The sequence below is a fragment of the Anneissia japonica genome, unplaced genomic scaffold, assembly GCF_011630105.1.
Source record: "Anneissia japonica isolate Jap-2015-1 unplaced genomic scaffold, ASM1163010v1 scaffold1525_len913038_cov183, whole genome shotgun sequence".
Taxonomy (NCBI): Eukaryota; Metazoa; Echinodermata; class Crinoidea; order Comatulida; family Comatulidae; genus Anneissia; species Anneissia japonica.
The window spans coordinates 87,619-105,829 of NW_022728504.1; the positions used below are offsets into that span (position 1 = coordinate 87,619).

Here is an 18,211-nt window from a genome sequence, read left to right on the forward strand (position 1 = left end):
GGTGTGGATGTCATCTTCTGTGGTAAAAGGAGCCCTTTTCTGCTCTAAATATTCTAATATGGATTTGTCAAAGTCAAAACTGGCATCACTCTTTCTTTTCTTCTTTAATGGAGTCGATGTTGATACTGATGCATTGGCATTGTCATCTCTTCATCTTTGTTGTTTTTTTGTTTTTTTTTTGTTGCATCTGCTGTGGTGGTTGTTGTTGCTGCACATGGGACTGTTGCGATTGGTGGTAATCATCATCATTATAATCAAATCAAAAGCTTTCTTCTGTTATGTTGTCTACAATTCTGTTGAAAGTTTCCTCATAACTTATTTCAGTGTTGGCTAGTTCTACATTGAGGTTACTTGAAGTCCTATGATGGAAACAATTGTAAATAAAATGGATATATATTAATTCTCATATTTTGTCCATTTGCTGTAACATATCCAATTCTTGTTATATTTTCCTATTGAGACATGTGTGATGCAATTCTTGATGTTTATTTCTTGTTATTGTTAATGCCATTGTTAAGCATGCAATGATTTTGGCATATGTAATACATACTGTATTTTCTTTATTTCTGGAAATAAATTAATAAATAATTGCAATAGGCCTATTAAACTCAACAGGGTATATTTGTGGTTAAGTTCAAATGTATTTTACTCTTTACATGCAAAGCATTTTGAATGTACCAATTGGAAATGTACATTTAAAATTTGAATTGATTGATTAACTGGTTGATTGATAGATTGATATATTGATGGATGGATTGATTGGTTTCAAATTAGCTTGAACTTACTCCTTCTGTTGTAAGTACGGCGTGAGAAATGTCAAAATTCCTGCAAATCTATATTGTTTGATTACTTTGGCAGCATCGCCACTCCTTGAGGAAGCCTTCTTTCTGCAGCTGTTGAAAGTATCCCATACGATTGCCCATTTCTTTCGGGCTAAGTCTCCTGCAATCATTAATTATCAATTCAGATTATTTCACAACTACTTCAAATTACAAACAACTCTTCAAGTGGCAAAAGTGTACAGAAGGCAAACCTGCCTAACATAACCATCTATTCATATTTCGATTAATATATTATTAATATAATATGTATTTATTTATGTATTGACATTAAAATATTTAAAATGGTGGCCGGAGCATATTATTATTCAACATGGTACAGACAACAGCAGTATTACACTACAGTACTGATAGGTACTTTTAAAGTCAATTCAAGTTACTGTTCTGTATACTGTCTCTTATACACATCTAGATGTGTATAAGAGAGCGGTGTAGGATCGTTTCGGTCCCAGGTCGACTAGGCCTAGCCTCCCTAGGCTAGGCTAGACTAGTCACTGAAGCTACAGCCTAGGCTAGGCCTACTACTACTCTAATCGTTTTTATAGACAAGAATCACACTCACCACTCATTCCAACTCTGCGGCAAATTTCTTGCCAAACGTCTCTTTTTTGGTTAACACTTTTACAATCAGCATTTGATTTATCATACAAGATAGTGTCTGAACCTCCAAAATCAGGCGCTCAGTTTGATCGTCCATCGCGTCGCAAGTTCGGTCAACCAGTATGTGTGAAAGTTGACTACAGTACTTTCATTTTCCCTGACTACCCTCATCTGATTGGCTGATACGTTTATCGTTGCCGATAACTATAAATTTAAAAAAATCGCTTCAAAAGTGATTCGACCGATACGATAACTTTATCGCTCACGATAATTGTATCGTTATCGTTATAGTGTGACCACTTCCATTAATTTACACCACACCGATAATTTTTATCGTATCGGTATCGGTATCATTATCAGGGTGGGTGTGACCTGGCCTTTATAGTATTATGCGACTTCATTTAATCATATCGCTCTTATTTCTAAATGTATTTGATTAATTTAAACACCATTTTGAAGCTAAAATAATGTACAATCAGAAAATATATACATCTGATTTTTCATAAAGTTCAACTTTACTCTCATTTCGAGGTGGCAGGTCTCAATTTGTAAGGAATGTGAAGAGGCAGGAAAAAGGCAATTCACCACAGGCCAAGAGCCGTTTTACAAGCGAGACAAGATTAACAACAGGCCTAGAGACAAGATTAACAGCAGGCCTAGAGTCGTTTTACAGTGAAAAAGATAATTTATTTTGCAAAATAAAAAATAAACCTGGAAATCATTTCAAAAGTGGTCTTTGTTTTATTTGTCGTATTTTCAACTTTTTAGGCGTAAACCTATTTTTGTTTAAAAAAAAAAAAAACCTTTCACTAGCTACCTACCCATTTTTTCCCAAAACGTGACAAACACAATTTTTTTTTTTGCCTTATGGTGACTAATAACAGCTGATATTGAGCTAAAAAATATTGGTAACTCTAGGGCATTCTAAGTCATTACTACTCACAGCCTACTGTGCAAAGCATGCAGCATAACGCAACAAACAAAACAGATTTGAGAAATACCATGTGATACAGGGTTTACGCATGGGCAGTTTGGCAGATGATGAGTGCTTTTCTTAAATTCCAGTAAAAACAGTAATTAATTTCAAGAAAACTCATGTTTTTTAGCACACATTCTAAAGTTATAACACTGTGAGCAATATCATTATTTCTATAATAGTACTATTTGGAATTATTACAGTTTTACAAAAGGCTGCCAAAAAATGCGTTCTGTCCTTTTTTTCTGGAAGTTCCCCCACCCCCACCAATTTTTTTATCCTAGTGATGCTAAACTAGTAGAGAAACCTTGGTCCTCAATGGCCTGATTTTCACTATACTATATTTTATTATTTTTTTAAAGAAAAACATTATACATGTGCATCATAGTACCTAGACCTACAGTATGTGTTATACTTTGTTACAATTAACCTTCTATATATGTGGCAAAGAAATGCCAAACCAGTTACTCCTTGCAAAAATCGATTTTCTAGTTAATAACACTGGGTTAAGCAGTACAATGAAAGCTAAAAAAATTTAAAATAATCATTTAAATTTGACATTTCTTTATTAAGTCACAGGAGTTCAAACATACAGCTTTTAAAAAACAATATTTGAGAAATCAGCCCTCAAAGTTTACGATTTTGGGCATTTCTCATGCAGAAACCATCATCGAAAACCATCACCAAAATTGTAGTTTTAACATTGAAAATTGGGAAAATAACCACATAGTATGATGTATATAGAGGTTTAGTTTAATGCAATAAAATAGATTTTAAAAATTTTGACATTCCAGCATGTTTTGGCCATCGTCTCTGATTTGCGACAAGTGACTGGTTTGGCTCGTCTTTGCCACATATGTGAAGTTTGCCATCCCAAAGACCGGCATAAATGACCACAAAAATATTTTTTTTTCTTATTTTCCACATTGTAAGCTTTAAAATGATGGGGTATTTATTGACAAAGTTATGAGTAGACGTATTTGGTTTCTTTGTACTAAAGTACACAATAATAATAAAGTTCTTAACCTTACTAAATCGACAGAACAAGTGGTTGTCATTGACTATCAGAGTAGTTCACAAGCTTCAACTGTGCAAAACAAAAGGAGGACACTAGAGAAAAAAAAATAATATTAATAATAATGCAAATAAGGAGGAAAGAAAACTTACCATCTTAGACTTATTAAATGTTAGCTGACCTTATAATTCACTTTTATGTTTCTTGTTTTTGTTTTCTATTTTAGTATTTAGCTAACCGTCTAATTACTTATCTTCTCTTTCACTTTCATTCTGTGCTTCCTTAACTTTTCATGATTCCTATCTCATGCAGAAACCATCATCGAAACCATCACCAAAATTGTAGTTTTAACATTGAAAATTAGGAAAATAACCACATAGTATGATGTATATAGAGGTTTAGTTTAATGCAATAAAATAGATTTTAAAAATTTTGACATTCCAGCATGTTTTGGCCATTGTCTCTGATTTGCAACAAGTGACTGGTTTGGCTCGTCTTTGCCACATATGTTAAGTTTGCCATCCCAAAGACCTGCATCAATGACCACAAAAAAAATTTTTTTCTTATTTTCCACATTGTAAGCTTTAAAATGATGGGTTATTTATTGACAAAGTTATGAGTAGACGTATTTGGTTTCTTTGTACTAAAGTACACAATAATAATAAAGTTCTTAACCTTACTAAATCGACAGAACAAGTGGTTGTCATTGACTATCAGAGTAGTTGACAAGCTTCAACTGTGCAAAACAAAAGGAGGACACTAGAGAAAAAAAAATAATATTAATAATAATGCAAATAAGGAGGAAAGAAAATTTACCGTCTTAAACTTATTAAATGTTAGCTGACCTTATAAATCACTTTTATGTTTCTTGTTTTTGTTTTCTATTTTAGTATTTAGCTAACCGTCTAATTACTTATCTTCTCTTTCACTTTCATTCTGTGCTTCCTTAACTTTTCATGATTCCTATTTACCTACCTTTTCTTTCTTTTGTCTTCCTTTTTCCTTATAATTTCCTTTTCTTTCCTTATACCTCCTTTATTTCTTTAGCTTTAAATTACCTTTGTAATTTTTCCTTATCTTTATCTCTTTCTTTGTTTCTTATGTATCCTTGATTCTTCTTGTATTTACTTTATTTCTTTCTTTCCTTTTCATTTCTTATGCTTTTTTATATATATATCTCATTTTATCTTATCTTATTGTTTCTTTCGTATCCTGATTCTTTCTTTCTTGTCTTTTTCTTTCTTTTATTATTTCTTAGGTTGCCTTGAATAACCTTTCTTTTTCTTTCTAATAATTAGTTCTTTTCATTCCTTTTTCTTTCTTAAATTTTTTTTTCTTTTATTTCATTTTCTTTCTTTTGGTTTCAATTATTTCTTTTCTTTTCTTTCATTCTTCCTTTCTATTTTTTCTTACACCTTTCGTAGGTGTTCTTGAATATCCTTCCTTTTCTTTCTTATGTTTCGTTCTTTTCTTTCCTTTTTCTTTTTTATATTTACTGTTCTTATCTTTTCTTTCTTTATCTTTCCTTTCATATAATTCATTCCTTTCTTATAGTATATACTCAGTTTAGCAATTAACGACACTACGCTGGTTTTGGAATGGCAAGCCTCATAATCTTCAGCCTCAGAATATGTTTCGGAGATTAACCCCAGAGGCCACTGTAGAGGTGTGCCACTGTCTGCAAAGAGCACTTGGTCATCCCTTTTTAGATTTCTCTTTGGAATAAGCAACTTCAGTATCTTCTGTTGTATAGGCAAGTATTCGCTCAGCCAGCATTCCCAAAATATGTTGGCTAAATATTGGATCTGGCACCAGTGTCTCCAGAACTGATCTTGTTTTAACGAACAACCCCAGAGTTAACAGTGCGATTAAGTAGCAACAAATGAGTGGGTGTAAATTAAATAAGAGGAGCATCATTGCTATCATTAGATAGTTTAGTCAGTGGCCAACTACTAAATATGTTTTCAACAAAGCACATAAGTGGTGTTAATGCTTTTTCATGGAATGTTTGTTGGAAAATTGGCCTCTTTCACACACCATCCATATGTAGTAAAATCGTTTTTACTACTACAATTTTATCGTTTTCCCATGACTATGACGTCATTTGATTTGATTTGCAAAGTTATTTTTTTATCATATACACGATAAATCGTTATAAAATTGTGCCAATTGTTCTTTGCGGTTTTCCCACAGACTTTCCATTAATGACCATAATTCATCTGCTGCATATATCTAATGATGACGTACTCTGCTTCTCTCAACTCAATTAACAGTTAGAGGTCCCTTCATAATCGCTGATGATTTCATTCTTACTTGCTCTTTGACATAGATAATCTTTCACTCTTAGTACAGTATGTATGCTGTTGTTTTCTTTAATCCATACCATGATGAATACCTTTTAAACAAATTACCAAATCTGAGATGCTTCATTTATATCATGACTTTGCAATGTCATTGCTGCTGCCCTTTTCCCCTCTGGTGTCATCTTCACTGATGTCAATAGTAGGGTTTTTCTCCTTTAATTACCAAACTTCCTGATCCCATAGAAAGTAAGGTCCACATACCCAACAACGGTGAACAGTGTGATCAAGGGTGGATCCACAATGTTTCAAACGAGGGGGGGGGGGGTGCGCAACAGTTTCAGAATAATTGAATAAGCGAATAGCACATATATTATATTGAAATTTAAAAAAAATTAGTGGCAAAACGGGGCAGGAGCCCTTCCGAGTGACGTCTCTATCCCATACTAAATCTTGCCCTGTTGATTTGGGCTACCCTCTTGTAAGTGAAAGTACAGAAATATACAGTAGGCCTTGCCTAGTTGGGCATGAGAGTAGTATTTGTCTTGAATCTTGAAGGCTTATCCGAACTACTGACATTCAAAAGAACCCGTAAACATTGTCCTGACGTGTTTACATAAATTCAAGGTATAGATTGGTGGAGCTGGCTTGACCCTATCTATCTTAATGCACTATCCTAATCGACCTAGGTTCGAGAGATAGAGGATAGGCCCTAGGTATGCTAACTACACCTGAGTCTAGGTCCCTAGGACTAGGCCTATCTGTGATCGACATCATAGGCTACGGTAGGCTGCGCCTAGGTTACAGCCTGGGCCAGAGCCTAGGCCAAGGGCTGTGCCTAGGCGTGTGCCTATAGGCCTAACCGGTATGGTTAGGCCTAGGTTATATCATGGCTTGTGGCCAGGTGTATCTTTATTTTTACCTGATCGTCTTCTAAAACATGCCATTTATTACCGATGTTTTGTGCCATAAAACTACAATATATCCAGTATAATGCAATAGGTACTCCGAAGAGGTACAGGAACATGCTTGTCACCCATTTTGTTGACGAAAGTGAGAAGTAATGGGTGGTGAATGAAGCTGCGAAACAAAGACTGGTTCTTTTACGGCCTGACTCGATAATTTTTAGACCTAAGCACTGCAGTACAGAATAGATGTGATTAATTGTATTTATGTGACGTAAGCAACTTGCGAAACAGGTACTGATTTTTGGTGGTTTTTGGCTGTTTTTTCTTCGTTATCCAATATCCAACCTTAAAAAGTAGTGGAATGTGGTCGTGACATATTGAAGCCCCAGTGTATGAGATATGAGCATATTCCTGCCAGCGGTTTTAGAGGAGATAGGGAAAGTCACGCAGTGGCGATTAGCAGATTTAATATATAGATTCTAGGGTGTTATTATGCAAACCTAATTTGAATATACAAATATTACTAGTGTGTCTTTGTGTGTATTCATACCTTTCAGTTGTTGGATCTGCTGAATTGAGGGGGAATTTTAATTCTATGACATGTCCATTACGTTCTCTGAGTTGATTGTGTCCTTCTGTGTAATGCTGAACCAATTCAGCTAAGGTAGCGAACTTTTCTCCACCGTAGAGATCATAGTAATCACCAGTGCTTTGAATCTTGATGTGAGTCACTTCATCATTCCGCCTTTATAACAAAAAATGCAAAAATTTCATACATTGAATTAAATTGTAAAATATTTTATTTTCACTTTGTCATAATTATATCACTATACATGTTTGTGGGAGCAGTTGGTGCAGGGGTTGTGTTTCGGTCACTCAACCTGATGGCCAGGGGTCAAACCTTTGCAGTGAATTTCACTTGGGTTCTTGGACAAGGCACTTTATGTGCATTTGTCTTTCTCAACCCAGGAGGTACCCGTGGTTCACAACTGGGGCGGAAAAATGTGACTACCTTTTTTTTTACATGTCTGAAGCACAACAATTGTCAAAAAGACAACTTGATAAATCTAGTATAATTTTTTTTTTTTTTTTTTTTAAATGAAACTCAAGGTGCAATGAGAAGGAGCAGTAGCTCTGTGGATGCCCAACTTGTAATTGAGAGATTAAAATATACAATTGCAAGCTTAGCTTAGTGCAGATGACCCAGGCCGAATTACAAGGGCTATCGGCCACAAAAACCTGCATTCTTGACTTATTTTTAATGTTTTCTAGTATGTCAATGATCATCTAATCACACATGTACCTAGAAAGTAATTCTCACATTGTGAATGGCTAACATTAGTCTTCATTTGATTAAATAATGAAAGTTTCTTTCACAAACTTATTTTTTAGGGCCAGTTGGTAATCTATTTTTTTCTATTTAGTTTAGTGTAGTTGTGTGTGAACGCAAATGGTGTGCATTTATGCGGGCGTGCATTAATTTGTTCAAATTGGTAGTTATCGGTGTTTGTTTTTGGTAAAACGTATCGCATTCTTCCTCAATCATTGTTTCAGGTGGTAATCTTCTTTTTAAAAAATAAGCTCACCCTCCCACTCTTCCCATAGTTAGTTATAATATGTCAAGTAGGCAGTTTTTTTTTGGTCGCCAACCTTGCATTATAACACCCCTGTTCCAATTTTGGGGTTATTATGCATGGTGTTACATCTTTTAATAGCACTGCCCATCAGGCCACTCTTGTGTGCCCATCACCAAACAACTTCTTTTATCATTACTTTGGAACGTTTTACGATATGGACACAAAAATTAAGCTTTCCTTGAAACATACAGTATTCACTATTTAAGTATATGTGCAGATTTTGTAGAAACTTTTTGCAATAATAAAAACCCCCCTGTTGACAAATATCCACTACAAACTACAGTATGTGCCATGTCAGATGTCCCATAGTACCCTGAAGAGTTAAAAGTGCTAGCATACCTAACGGACAATGTAAAATCACCAGGATTGCTTTTGCTTGGTCGACATAAGAAGCTGCCATTAAAGCCACGTTGCATCAGTAAATGCTCTCCCTCCAATCCAGAGATGTTAGGATGAAACCATCTATTAACAAAACAAATTTTATTTTATTACAATGAGGTTAATAACATGAAAAACTAGAAAACAGCATAATATTTTAAAACAGACATTTACTTGTATTAACCTAAACCTTGCAATCTTTGATCTTTGAAGCAAATCAGCAATGTGCTTTGCTTGGTTTCATCATAATAAAATCACATTGTTTGGATGTCAGATTTTACGCCATGTTTATGTAAACTGCTATTTTTAATACAATAGGGAAAGGATCCTGGTTCACCAGATACTGTGGTGTTGCATTGTGTGTTCTATTGGTTGTTCCCTGTATGTTGACGATCATACTGTAATTTGTTGTGTTGCAATGGGCTCTTTGAAGTGTTTCCCCATTTGTTTATCTTGATGATAATCCATTACCAGAAACAGGGTCAAGGCTGGTTGCCCCCCAGACTTCCCCCCCCCCCTAGGACAATTTCCCTAGGACAATTTCCCCCAGGACAATTGCCCCCCCATGCATTACATTTTCTCTCAATTACACTGTACATGTTCCCAATACATTTTATTTTTGTTATTTTTCATAATTTTTGTAGGTAGATAGTTATTCATATGATATTTAGTTCACTCAATAAGACTGAAGGCCAATTTGAAATAGTATTTTAACTATGCATTAACAAATTAAATAACTTCAATACAAGAAATATGTGAAGGTCTACATCATCTCTTTTATTATCCTTTATTTATTCAGTTTGACAAAGTATCAAGATTTATAAAATGTGAAATTATAATTTATAAAATGATCCAATTTTTATATTGAAGTACTTTTATTTTATACAGTAGTTATGCTTATTTAATAATGTAACAATATAGATTAAACAAGGTTATTACTTTTGTCTACATTACATAATCTAAATCATCTAGCCTTTATTCAGTTCCACAAAGTAACAAGATCTACATAATACTGGTAGTATGAAATGAAAAAAATATATATAAAAATATATTAATACTGTAATACTGTAGTATTTTTCCTTACTTACCAATTTAAAATGCAACAATTTTTACATAATTATATTTTCTAATACTGAAGTACTGTACTTTGGCCTATCTATTGTAACAATATTTTATAATAATTTTAACAATACAAAATAAACCAAAATAAACAAAGTTATCACTTTTGCTTTTACATGAACAACTACACAAATAAACAGGAATTACACACTGATTACAGAACAGGGATTTCATACACTATATTATGCTTACTTCATTTGTATTTACTACTTTTAGTTAGATGATTTATAATTACCGATTCACTAGTTATAAGGAAATGTCGTGTGCAATGCCTCTAAGATAATCCATTCTATCCCTGTTGAAAATGTCAGTCTTCAGTCTCACTGAATGAACTAAATATCATATGAATAACTATACCTCTACTTAAAATTATGAAAAATAAAACATTAAAATGTATTGGGAACATGTACAGTATAATTGCTGTCTCTTATACGCATCTAGATGTGTATAAGAGACAGGTACAGAGGGGGAAAATGTCCAGGGGGCAACCAGCCTGCTCCCCCAGAGACGCTCCAATTAAACCATGCATTTTCATATTACCGACCATCACTGGCGTTCCCTGTTTACACTATAATATAGGATAAACAGACAGCGCCAGTGGCCCACCGAACATTTTTGCATTCGAGGACCACTTAGGACATGTTAAGTCTTCATGGACCCAAAAATTTAAGTTTACTCATCGTCATTATTCCACCAATAGGAAAATACACTAAAATGCTAAATGATATGGACGCTCCCTAACTGGCAGGTTGGGGAAGCGTTTCCCTACAGTTTATGTCATTTTTCATTATCCTTTTTGATGTATGGTTCTGGTATTGTGGTCGTTGGTGTTTTTCTATCATGATGGATGTTTTTTTTTTACTTTTTTCGTGAAGTTATAGTGATTATGAATTATATCACTGAGTAGCATTGAAAGCTAGGTCTCGGCAATTGCTTTCCTGAATATGTTGGCTTAACGCCTTGTGGAGTGCACTGTGTAGCTTAGCCACTAATCGCATTCCAGACGTGCTCAATTGCATAATGTGTTTCAATACGAAGAACATCTCTGACATTTACTATATAAGAGTTACACTGGCAAGTTACCTGAAGAAGTTCCTGACACGCCTATGAAAATAGGAATTCCCGCTATCTATCTTAAAGGCTATCATGGAGGAAGATTTAAACAGAGAGTAATACCAAATAAGATAGATGAACTGTGTCACAGGATATTTCAGTCCCCTTACTACTGTATATTATTGCAATCACTGAAACACACCTTAAACCATCAATTTCAAACAGTAGTTTCAGAAGGGTTACCCCACTGCAGATAGATGTGGTGATAGAAAAGGTAGAGGAATAACATTACATGTGAAAGACTCCATACCACAAAGTATGGTCGGAAGTTAATGATGAAGCGATTGAGAATGTATGGATCACTATACGAGCAAAACGATTACCTCGCAAAATCTCAAATATTACAATAGGGTTGATCTACCACCCACCTAGTTCCAACGATTTTGATATATGTAATCACATTATCCAAAGCCTTGAATTGAACTGAAGTGAAATTTATTAGGTACTCCAACATGCAAAACATTACAGTTTGTACAAAGCAAATGTAAAACTATTTTCATTCCTAAAAAGTCCTTTTTTTGCTCCAAGCATCCAGAAACAGGCATTGTCACATACATGCCAACACTCCTTGTTTTTTCAAATGCTCTCCCGCACAGAGAAAATTGAAAAGCTTACTTATTATTGTCTTTTCTTGCAATAAAATACTACAAAAAAACCTCAATATTTAGGGTATCTTTCAATATTTTGCTCGGCGAGAGCATCACCTCTCCTGAGTGGTGCAGTCTGTCTAAAATCATTTTGAAATGAAAGTCAAATTCAAATAACAAAGTCCTTGCCGATACTGTAAATCATCTTTTTATATCACTTGCCTCTGAATTTACTACTATTCAAGTCACTGAGTTTGCACCAACCTAATGTACCGCCTAATCACCTCATCATTACCAGAAGTTGTGTTGTTGAAACTTAAACAAGTCAAATGTAATAATAATACACTCTATCCCAATGGATCAGTTGAAAGTGCAACATGTTCCATGTCCTGATGGGTTACCTCCATGGATATTTAACCAATAAACCAATGTGTGCTATTGTTAACTCTTGTGTCAGCAGTGGGAGGGTATACCTCAAGAGTGGAAACGGGCCCATATTGTCCCTTCACCTAAAGTTCCCAACCCCCTCCCCCCACCCAATCTGTAGAGAGCGACCTTCGCCCATTTTTATTAACCCCCATTTTAGGCAGCCTTGTAGGGGAACTAATCTGGTCCCAAGTTAAAAATAAAATAAACCTTAATCAATTTGGATGCCCTAAACAAAGAGTTAAAGAAAAGCCAATTAAATAGAGGAAACTTTATCAGGGATGCCTTCAACAGAAAGCTCAATTAACTGCCACTTTGAAGTTCACTGCACTGATTTTAACCTAATTTACAGTATATTAATTAACTGCATTATATTGTTCTCCTCTATGATAATGACAATGTTGTTGTTGGTTCGCTCCAAAATATAATCGTTTAAAAGCAGTATCCAACTAATGACAACGTCAAGTCAATGTCTGCCAAATGTCTTGGAAAAGACGGCTATTTTTACCAGTAGCTAAACTAACTATTTTTCTGAGTGGTTGTCCGCAAATGGTGAGATCCCACTGGGTTCATGGATCAGACCAGTTATGTTTATCATTTTTATTAATGATTTATTAACTAATCAATCATGTGTAAAATTTATGGATGACACCACAGTATTTGAAAAGGTGCCAAAGGGAAATCCTAGTACTTTACAAAATGTTGCCAATTCAGCTTTGACTTGGACTTAGTTCAATGTCTCTATATGTTAACAAAACTTGTAATTATTTGTAAGAAATATATAGCCAGTTTTCATCTGCTTATCATTGGCAATAATTTAATTAATCATGTACGTAGTACTAAGCTATTAGAGGTGTTTATTAGTGAGAACTTATCATTTTTTGTATCAAAATTAAATGCACAATTGTACTTTCTGATGTCTTGTTTTTGGTTTTTTATTGTAACATTTGAGTTACTACTGTTTTACTCATTTTCTTATAAATATGTATAATTCAACTACAGTTTTTAATTGATAGTTACAATAAAAGGAATGATTGATTGATTGACTGATTGATTAATTAATTCATTGATTGATAGAATAGAAGTTGCCACAAAATTACAACAGTAAAGATTTTTTTAATTTTTAAGGCTCCTAATAGTTTGCAATATGTTTATCACGAGAAGAAGAAAATAATAATGGAATCATGAAAAATTGTTCTAAAATTCTAGCAACCGTAAACTCCCTCTGGACCCCTTTTCACTCGGCAGACCCCCAAACATTTTCAAGGACCCCAGGTTGGGAACCACTGGTCTATCGTACACATCAGCGTATTTTGCAATTTATTAACTGTAGTTTTTTTTTTAAATTATTTATTCAACAATATTTTTAAAGGGTGGTTCTATTACAGCAAAGCTGACTTTTTCCTTATACGCTTCCTCATTTACACTGCTTGTAAGCCAACAGGTCTTATGACCTAACAATTGACTTTTTCAAGTGATGCCACTTCCTGATTCCTGTCTAGTTAATAAATGACATTATAACACAATACAATATATGCTGTACTATTATACACCCCTTGTGTTTTTACAACTTTTAATTTATAGCAATCAGAAAGACCTTTCGACATCATATTATATCAATCAAATCACATTAAAACTAACTTTACATTGTCCAAAAAAATTGAAAATTCATCTTGTTGGTGATGAGCGTTGCTTTCATGCATTCATTTTTAAAATTAACCAATGGGATACAGTACGGGTTACCTCTCGGATTTGGCTAAAAGCAATGTATAAAAAGTCTTGCCTTACACTGTAGCATGCTTAGTCTTACTACTAGTCTGCAGAACCAAAAATAAAAACAGTGTGTAAAAGTATAAAATTCGGAGTTAACATTAAACAACAATACTGTAAAACACATAAATAATTTCAATGTGCCACTGAGACATGCATCATCTGCTTTTTTACGTAAGCCTTTTTCCAGATTTACAGTACTGTATCTGAGTGTTTATTTTATAAACAAAATCGAGAATGAAAGATTAAAAACTCTCTATGAGTTCTAATGTTAAAAAATAATTTCCTTACATTAATTCCCATTTACTTTGTTTTAATTCTTGTGGTTTTATGCCAACCCATTATACAAATTACGCATTTCACGGCCTTTAATAAAAAAAACATTATTTAAGCAGTTAAATAAAGTTTTATATTTCTTTAATACGGTACATTATAAAATTGAGTGTATATTACTGTAGAGGCAGTCGGCAGCAGCCTGTTTGGCTATAATAGTTGGTAGAGGGAATAGAACAAGCAGTAGATCATTTGGCTATGCTATAGTTGGTAAAATTAACAAGCAGTATTGGTTGGGGAGGTGAGGATGGGGGAGTGAGCTCTGCCTACATCGAAACACAGCAAACTGAAATCCTCAAAAATATTTACATAGCATGTATATGCCATAAATGTAGGCCTAGCATAATTGTTACAGGCACTTGCATGAGTAAATAATTCATTCATACAAAAAGGCATTAACGGTATATATACCGTATATATATATATTACGGCAATATTACTGCAATAACTGTTTGGTATAAAAGGGTCCGTCTGTCTGTAAGCATACCGGCATCATTAACACAATATTGCCAGCCCGGAATGTGGCTTTAGAAACGCTATGGTCAAAACTAGCCTATGCCCTTGATAAGCAGCAGCTCCTATGGATACTAGTTGGCAGAGGAACAAGCAGCAGCTCCTTTGACTATACTAGTTGGTAGAGTGAGTAAACAGCTGCTCCTTTGGCTATGCAATTATAGTCAGGTTTTGAGTACACCAGGAAATAGAAGCCAAAGGAGCCATTATTTCCTGAACAAAATTTTTGAAGGAAATAATGGCTCCATAAGCCAGGCACTTACCTCACCAATAGTCGTCGGCAGATGCAATTCTGTAGACAATGCAATGCCATGATGCGCACATAACGGATCATTTTTAATGAAAACCCATTCAGACTGCCGACAATCTGCAGAGAGTACCATGTTGTCCAGCACCCACAGGAGCGTACGAGTTCCCGGCTTAAGGCTTATCTTTCCTACAGCGTACCGTACAAAATTACTTGAATATAATTGCTTTGTAAGTCAGTTGTGACGTTATCACATTTCCTATAGCCCTTTAATTCAAACTGCTAGTTGTAGTGTACTATCTAATCATTAAACTGATGGTTGCGTTGACCAGTTAAACAGTGATCAATACATTAGCTCTGCATGTGCATTAGCTGAGAATGATTTGTTAGTAGTATATGCGCACTGACACTCTTTGTGCAGCTCTTCGCGATACCAAATGATTGTAGCTGATGAAGTTTATTAGGGCTTAGTAGGTAGGCCTAACCTCCTGGTAGCATTTTTTTAATAGAATAAATATATTGTAAAGATTATTCAGATGGCATTTTATTGTCAGGAGAATTATTAATACAAACGTTGTTTGCCCTACCTGATGTTTTGTTGTACTGAATGCTCAGTACGTTCCGAAATTTATTTGGGTGGGAATCGAACCCACGACCTCTGGATGGCCGGAAATGGCACTCTCAGGCTGTGACTGACATGTGTTGGCTTGGTGTGGGCCTATTTTTATACGTTTTATGGTCTGACTGCTCGACGAGCTCTGTCCGACAGGGGGGGGGCTTGACCTGTCCGGTTGGTGGCTTAATCCCCTGTCCCTGGCACTGCTGTATGCAGTGGCTTATCTGGGGGGGGGTGCACGCCCCTCCAAAAATTACTTGCGCCCCCCCCACAAAATCATGGTCAATTACCTAAAAGACACTTAAAATTACCTTATTTTGCAAAGTAAAGTAGTAGTAAAGCTTCATTCATTTATTTTTCATTATGGTGGCGATAAAAAAAGGAAAAAGAAAACAAATATAAATCAAACTATTTGATTTGAACTCGTCACTGAGGACGAGTTAGGTGATCCGCCGCACTTTGACCCTAGAAGAATTGTGCGCGGTGCGGATTGAACAATTTTTAAATGCTGAAAATGACTGAAAGTATACGCTAATTCAGTTTCTTAAAAAAGAATTTGGAGCATTTAAAAGATTTACTCATGCGTACGCGCATGTCATGACGCACGCATGGTAATGTCACAAAATGTTGATTCCTGATATAAGATATAAGTATCAACTCTCATTGACAAACGCCTGTTGGTTAGGGACTTATTATCATTCATAATATTTATCATATAAAAATTCAGTTTTTTTAATTCAGATGGCAATATGATGACGTCACAATGTCCGATCAGCAATTATGATTTATAAAATCATATTTACAACTCATGTGCTTTCAGAATATGTAATAAAAATTGAGTTACTATAATATGACTTCATGTAGGCTATGCTTTCTAATGTTGTAATCAGCTTCCAAAACCAAAACATTTTCAATAAAGCAAGAAACAAAGAGTATACAATGTAACCATCTAATTTATTTTCAAATCCTCATTCTTGAAAGTGAAATTCTATATTTTGGAAATTTTGCACTCAAAAATGGGGATTGATTTGTCATCTGCGTTCGATTCAATCGACAGGGAAACAACACTTAAACTTCTTCAACAAGCTGGATGTACTGAAAGGGAAATTAAACTTACTGTATACGATATATCAAACACTAAACTTAAAATTAAAATTAAAAATCAGAATCAGCAAGTTTGATAAGTTTGGTCGGGTCCTTCCAAGGAGACAGTTTATCAGGCAAACTGTTCACCCTTTCCTGTTTGCTTCAATGGTAATTTTTAAGCTGTGTTCTTTGAATGTATAGCATACAGGGTCCTTTTTAATTTGCTCGATTTCACTGGGGGTTGTGTTGAAGACAGCAAGTCCATCATCCCTGTATAGCCCTATATTATTATCATATTTGGGTTCTAATTTGGAAGCTATAAACCCTACTTAAAGGAGAACAACAAGCCGCGCTATGTCAATTGCAAGAGCAACCATCCGCCATCTATAATAAAGAACATCCCAGAAGGCATAAACAAGAGACTGTCCCATATATCCTCTAACAAAGCAGCTTTTGACGAAACTAAGAAACCGTATCAGGAAGCCCTCAACGAAAGCGGGTTCAAATATGAGCTGAAATATAATCCGGCTACTCACAACGTGCAATCCAACGTCAGAAAGAAAAGAAAAAGAAACATTATATGGTTCAACCCACCTAACAGCGCCAATGTTAAAAGAAAAATTGGACATGAATTTCTTAAAATTGTAGATGAATGTTTCCCACATGATCATGCTCTTAGAAAAGTGTTTAATAGGAACACTATCAAGATCAGTTATAGCTGTATGCCCAATATTGGCTCGATACTATCCGCTCACAACAAAAAGGTGCTAAATAAGAACAATAAGGATACGCACTTTGATAACATCGAGCAATGTAATTGCCGTAATGAATGTCCCTTGTCTAGTAAATGTCTAACCAGTGGTGTAGTTTATCAGGCCACTATCACAAGGGATGACAACAATAAGGTTGAGACGTACGTCGGTCTCACCGAAAATACTTTTAAAAGTAGGTATAACGCGCATACTTGTTCATTCCAGAATGTTAAATATAGAAATAGTACCACGCTTAGCCAATACGTTTGGAAACTTAAAGACAGCAATGTAAAGCATAAAATACAATGGCGAATACTATCTAAATGCAAGCCATACTCTAATGTTCATTATATTTGATCATTCTTTTAATGATCATTCTTTTAATTGTTTTACTGTATTTTAATGCGACAACTGAATTTCCGACTTGGAGCAATAAAGTGTATCTTATCTTATCTATCTTAATGTTAATAAATGATGCAACCTATGCCTCCAGGAGAAATATCACATTATATGCAATCCGGAAGCTAGTACACTTTAACCAAAGAAACCAATTAGTTAGTGCATGCAGACATAGAAGAAAGTTCCTACAGGTACTAAGACACCAAACTTAAATAACAATAGCCTATCTCAGATCCATCTATTAAACAAAAGAGAGTCCAGTACTAATTAACATAGCATATTCTTTATTTAGTTTTTATCATCTTTATCTACAGTACTTCATTATTCCGAGTAAGCTTCATTTAGAGCCGAGCACCTGATGATTGAGGCTGTGCCCTCATGAAACAGTCTGTAGTGCAAAATAAAATGTATCTTAATGTTAATAAACGATGCACTTTAACCAAAGAAATGCACTTTAACCAAAGAAACCAATTAGTTAGTGCATGCAGACATAGAAGAAAGTTCCTACTAAGATACCAAACTTAAATAACAATAGCCTATCTCAGATCCATCTATTAAACAAAAGAGAGTCCAGTACTAATTAACATAGCATATTCT

General features: G+C 34.8%; 1 protein-coding gene and 1 long non-coding RNA gene across 2 annotated transcripts in view; both read right to left on the reverse strand.

Annotated features, from left to right (window-relative positions):
- The window catches only part of LOC117114235 (tyrosine-protein phosphatase non-receptor type 11-like), a 56,919-nt gene that overhangs the window by 36,994 nt on the left and 1,714 nt on the right, over positions 1–18,211 (reverse strand). Inside the window, exons 2-3 of the mRNA XM_033257842.1 lie at positions 8,615–8,737; positions 7,189–7,383 (exon numbers count right to left, since the gene is read on the reverse strand). Of these exons, the coding sequence (XP_033113733.1) occupies positions 7,189–7,383; positions 8,615–8,737 (318 nt within the window). The remainder of the gene's footprint in view (positions 1–7,188; positions 7,384–8,614; positions 8,738–18,211) is intronic.
- On the reverse strand, positions 182–4,629 carry LOC117114236. The gene is made up of 3 exons (XR_004446318.1): positions 1,402–4,629; positions 786–942; positions 182–359 (listed from the first exon to the last, which is right to left on the reverse strand). It is a non-coding gene; the product is annotated as an uncharacterized LOC117114236 (long non-coding RNA).